This window comes from Phoca vitulina, unplaced genomic scaffold, assembly GCF_004348235.1.
Source record: "Phoca vitulina isolate PV1807 unplaced genomic scaffold, GSC_HSeal_1.0 scaffold19, whole genome shotgun sequence".
Classification (NCBI taxonomy): Eukaryota; Metazoa; Chordata; class Mammalia; order Carnivora; family Phocidae; genus Phoca; species Phoca vitulina.
The window spans coordinates 20823423-20829422 of NW_022589722.1; the positions used below are offsets into that span (position 1 = coordinate 20823423).

At 41.6% G+C, this 6000-nt stretch overlaps 1 protein-coding gene across 5 annotated transcripts in view; it reads right to left on the minus strand.

The window, feature by feature from the left end:
- SYN3 (synapsin III) overlaps positions 1 to 6000 on the minus strand; it is a 443568-nt gene that overhangs the window by 358009 nt on the left and 79559 nt on the right. For all 5 annotated transcript variants that reach the window (XM_032416359.1, XM_032416355.1, XM_032416357.1 and 2 more), the window contains one exon: positions 554 to 645. In XM_032416359.1, coding sequence (XP_032272250.1) covers positions 554 to 645 — 92 coding nt within the window. The remainder of the gene's footprint in view (positions 1 to 553; positions 646 to 6000) is intronic.

Below are 6000 nucleotides of genomic sequence, written 5' to 3' on the forward strand. Positions count from 1 at the left end.
AATTCCCTCACTCCCCCTCAAGCTCAGCATACATTATAAACAGATTCTTTGGAAAATGGTATATCCAGTACTTTTAGGTTTTATGTCCTGGGAGGGGATTCTTTGAACATGTAGATGCCATAGGCTGGAAGCAGGCCATAGCTCATTCTAATAAACCCTTACGTTTGTACAGCACTTTAGAATGAACAGGGCACTCTCACATACATGTCTCTTACTTGTGTGTTACAATCATCACGCTGCAGATGGGAATCAGAGGGTAAGAGAGACTAAATAATATACCCAAACAGAGTCACGAAGCCAGAGATGGAATCCAGTCTTTTCTCTGCAAGCCCAGGGCTCATTCCAGCACACCACCATTGCTTCCCTAGATTATTTGTGTTGTTAGTCATTCCTGCAGCAACAACACCTAAAACTCTCTGGAAGTAACACTCGCTATGTGAGAGCACCTGTGGTGCGGAAGTCAGGTCAGAGGCAGCACACAGAGGGGTTAGCTCTGTGAGGCACCCACACACGCCTCTCAGATGAAGGCTTTCTGTATCTCAGTCCTCCTTACCTCACAACCTTGGTCCCATTTCTCATGACTTGCATGTCCACCATACAGCCCCCAGTAACATAGGCAGCTAGGTTCAACTCTGAGAATTCGGCCTGAAGGAGAAAGCAAAACACAAAAGGAATCATCAAAAACTAATGATGCTAAAAACTACTAACATTTATTGGGTACTTGTATGTGTCAAGTACACACTTATGCCTCACCTGAAACTTAGGTAGTTGGTAATATTATTTACTTCCCTTTCTGAAACATGAAAAATCTGAGGTGCAGAGACATGGTGCCATGTCCAAGGTCACATAATTAATAAAAGGCAAAGTTAGATTGAAACCCTCCTGTCTCTGATTCAAGGACCCATGCTTTTAATCACTACTAATTTCTACTTCCTTGAAAGCAGAAGAAGCAACTCCAGCTTCAGGGCTATACGAGGCCAAAGGCTGTTCAAAACAACATCTTCCCTAGGTTTCTCCAGCTTCAGGTTATGCAGTGGTATAGCATCACAGCTAGTGATCGCTTATCCCTATTAATGGAGTCCTTCCATCATCTGCCCACTACTACCCCTTTTGGTCACGGCCCCTCCCCTTCATCCACCTACAGGGTTACAGTAGAAGCACCATGTCTGTGCACTGAAATACTGCTCTCTCAGTCACAGCTGATGGGGCTGGCACCTGACCCAGGGTGGAGGAATAAGGTGCTCTTGTATTAGAATTTGAAACTGCTGAGTGATTCATGTAATTTCTTTCTAGGGGCTGTATTTAATACACAAAACCTAAGTATAATTGAAGATCATGTTTTTTGCCATCTGGATTGGGAAAGTACAGAAAATAAGGGGGCGGAGGGAGAAATGTCACAGTCACTAAGTGAGGGGCAGAGGCAAGAGGTGAGGAGTACTCTTGATGTTTATGTGCCAGCTACGATCCTGCCATTGGGCTTAATACAATACCTCTGTATTTTTATAAATACATCTTTTTGCTTTCTTATTTGTTTAAGGAAGATCTGCTGAATTTCTGTTGCTTGTGACCAAAGCCCTATGGAATACATCCCTCCTACCAGATTATACACTCCCTGGGGACAGTGATTCCATGTTACTACAACCATCTAAGCTTCCTAAGGTAGCCATAACAAAGTACCATCACTAGGTAGCTTAAACAGCAGAAATTTCTTTTCCCACAGTTCTGGAGGCTAGAAGTCCAAAAATAAGGTGTTGGTAGGGTTGGTTCCTTTTGAGGGCCGTGAGGGAAAATCTGTTTCAGGTTTCTCTCCTTGGCTTGTAGATGGCTACCTTCTCCCTTCTCCATCACATCGTCTTCCTTCTATACATGTCTCTGTATCCAAAGACCCCCTTTTTATAAGGATACCAGTCACACTGCATTAGGGTCCACCCTAACGACCTCACTTTAACTCTAGAAAGATCCTATCTCCAAATAAGGTCACATTCTTAAGTACTGGGGCTTAGGACTTCAACATGTGAATTTGGGGGGGAGACAGTTCAACCCGTAACCCCATCCTAGAAAATGCATAGTACCAAACTGTGCCTTACACAGTAGATGCCAAAAGCTATTTCTCAGGATTAAATGAATAAAAATAGCTCCTCATACATATGAAAAACTCACTATGTGCCAGATACTGTCCTAAGGATTTTACATGTATGAATTAATTTAATCCTCACACTCATCCAGATGAAAAAACCAAGGCAAAGAGAGATTAAATAACTTGTAAAACGTACACAGTAAGTAGCAGAGCCAGCATTTAAACCCAGGCAGTCTGACTCCAGCCTATGCTTTTAACTGCTACACTCCACTACCTCCACTGCTTAGCTGAATAAGGCACTGGGTGGATTACAACTGGGAATTTTAGGGACCTAAAAATAGCCCAGTTGAAGAGAAAACCAAGTTTATATTGAAGGGAAATATCACTTCACAGTGATTTAAATGTATCCCCTTGGAAACATTTAACAGAATTATGACCAAAGACCTAGTCATCTCCCCAGATGACATTAAAGGAAACCCAGAGCGCTTATGTCTCTTGCTTTAATTAATAGCCTCATTATGTTGTGGCAAGGTGAAAAGCAAAGAGCTCTGTTAATGAGTCCAGGTTAGTAAATAGTGGTAATGACCTGTTTATTAAGTCTAATGACCTAAAAATTCAGTCCCATCATGTTTAAGATACTTCACTGGCAAGATTACAAAGAAGAATTAGCAATAAAAGTTGTTGCATGAGTGCGTGGAGAAAAAGAAGTTAGAGGAAAGTTGCAACACAGAACACTTCGGTACCAAAAATTTGAAGAAAGGGAGTAAATCAGAATCTTGAATGATAGAATCTCCAACTCCAAGGTGGCAAAGCCCCAGAGGCTGTCTTGCTGCCCAAATGGAAAGAGGTATCTGGATAAAAGACACTCAGGCTTGGATATACAAGTTAGAATTTCATCGTATTCAGCTTAAGGTTTCTAGAATTATTTCCCAGTTATGGTTTATGAATAAGTATAGGAGGTAAATGCCTGGGTTGTTAGGGGAGCAAGTCTCTGTTGGATCAAGCATAGAGAGTTGGGGTAGCGAAGAGAGGGTGTTCCTCTGTATTTTACTTTTTAAAAACTTCAACAAACAAAACTTGGAAATGAACATAGACGTATCCAAGCACTTCTCCTTCAAGATAGTATGATGGCCCTCTTGGTAGAATCTCAAAGAGCACCTATTTTTGAAGAGCCTCAGAGTTCACACAGAAACTGTAGTGGGTTGAACTGTCTCCCCCAAAAGATATGTCCACACCCTAACCCCTGATACCCACAAATGTGATCTTTTTTAGAAACAGGGTCTTTGCACATTTACATCTGTAATCCATCTAGAATTAATGTTTTGTATAAGATCTGAGCAAAAACACTATTCTTTTACTGAATTGCTTCGGTGCCTTTGTCAAACATGAAGTGACTTCATATGTGATCTATTCATCTAACCTTGAGTCTGGTCCAAGTTGTCTCAATTACTGCAGCTTTTCAGTGAGTCAACTTGATATCAAGTAGTGTAATATTCTAAGAGGGAAGCAGCCCAAATAGGGCCCAGTGATGACAGGTCCAAAGACAAAGTAGGATGACCATCCCTCTTGTCTCAACCTGCTGATCAGACAAAAAAGTCTTCCTACTCACCCGCTCCAAAATATGGTCACTGGGCAACCAGATGACCTCAAAGGCTCTATCCTGAATAAACCAGTTGAATGTTTCCCTAATGATATGATTGGCCGAAGGGAATGTGTTCTATTCTCTGATTCACACCGCAACCCATCATTGTGGCCAGACCTCTCAAAGAGCTCCTCAGAGGATCCCCACCTCTCTAAAAGTTAAAAAGAAAAAAAAAAATCAAGAGCTCAGCCCCTTCAGCTTTGTTAGTGTGGTTGTCCAGCTGAGAGGTTAATAAAGTCAAGCACTGCTATGACATTGAGTCTTGCCTGTACTGAGGAATGGTGCCTCCACTATTACCATGCTCACCTGCTCCTACAAGTTGCCCTTTGCTTTATAAAGGAACTTCCGGGTTTCAGCACAGGTCTAAACATCCTCTATTATTTGAGCTTCTTTATGCCTTATTGAAAGCTTGAACCCACTATCTCAACCTCATTACATTTTCCCCTATCTGCTATGAGGAGCATTTTAAAGAATTCCTTTCCCTTATTTTTAACAGAAAGAAATAACACTATAATGTATGGCTTTGGAAAATGAAGAAGGCTGTGTATAATTTTGATTGTCAAGATTTTGTTTTGAAAGGGAAAACAGTCATGTTATACATTTGTGGGAGACTGTCTCTAGACACCATTAAAGACAGGCAGATTTTTGCAGTATTAGGCACATACAGGGACTTTGTTAAAACCTGGTGTGGGAGGTTTTTGACACTGATCTCAATTACACCTGAAAGTGCTAGATTATCTGACTTTTCTTGTGACTTTTAAAAACATGTACATGGAGGAATCAAAGAATAGTAGGAAAGGAACTGGACTTATGTCTGGGGATCAGGGATCTAAATCTTGGATTTGACAATGACACAATGACAATGACTGCAGGCAAACCCCTCACTCTCCACTGTAATTCTCTTCATCTTTAAAATGAAAGAATCATAATCAACTGAGTCAATTATATCTACAGTGCCTTTCACTTTTACAGATCTTTCTTTCTCAACTAGTGTCCCCCAATTATGACTGAAGGAAAAAATCTTTTATCACATCTCATCTTATGACAAAGGAATGCCAAGCAATAATATTTTTATTAGAAAGCTGTTCACTGCCTTATACCCAGCTTCAGGCACACAGTAGGTATCCAAAAATGCTTGTTGAATAAAGTGTTATTTTTATTTTTGATGAGCAGATACCTACACATGCTATGTAGCTTGCCTTCTGAAACTCTGTCCATTGCCAGATCCATTAGACCACAACACTGCAGAGGGGGTATCCAAGCAGAAAGGAGGCAAGGCCCAATCTAAGTTTCTAGTAACAAAAGCACAGGTAAGAACACAGGGCTACTGGATCAATGGAATGGTGAGATGTCTTTTGTAGCTGGGGCATGGAGTTTATGGAGGAACATAATAGAAAACAGAGCTAGAAAGGTAGGTCAGAGACCAGTCCAGAAGGATCTTGAACTCCCTGTGAAGGAACACAAATATCATTACATAGTGCATTCATCTTCCCTTACTAGTATGTCTGTTACTTCATAACAAATTACCACAAAGTAAACAACTTCAAACAACACAAGTTTATTATCTCACTGCTCTGTAGGTCAGAAGCCCATACTAGTTTGGCTGGTTTCTCTGTTCTGGACTTCATAAAGCCCAAATCAAGGTGCTAATCATCTGGGATTTTATTGGAAGACTCTGGAAAGAAAGTGCTTCCAAGTTCATTCAGGTGGTTTGCACAATTCAGCTCTTTGTGGTTGTAGGACTGAAGTCCACTTCCTTGCTGGTGTCAGCTGGGAGCCTCTCCCCGCCGCTTCAGGCCATGTGCATTGTGTGCCTCTAGCACTCTCCATCCTCAAACCAGTAATGGCACACTGAGTCCTTCTTATTCTTAGAAATTTTTTTAACTTCCCCATCTGCCACATTTCTGTATCCAGCTAGAGGAAATTCTGTTTTTAAGGGTTTGTGTGGACTCACTTGGATAATCATTCTCCCTAGCTTAAGGTCCATAACTATAATCATATCTGCAAAGTCTCTTTTGAATATCATTTTCACTGGTTCCAGGGAGTGGGGCATTAACATTGGGGGGGGGGTGCACTGGGAAAACTAGAGGCTGCAGGGCGCCTGGGTGGCTCAGTTGGTTAAGCAACTGCCTTCGGCTCAGGTCATGATCCTGGAGTCCCAGGATCGAGTCCCGCATCGGGCTCCCTGCTCAGCAGGGAGTCTGCTTCTCCCTCTCCCGCTCCCCGCTCTTGTGCTCTCTCTCTCTCAAATAAATAAATAAAATCTTTAAAAAAAAAAAAA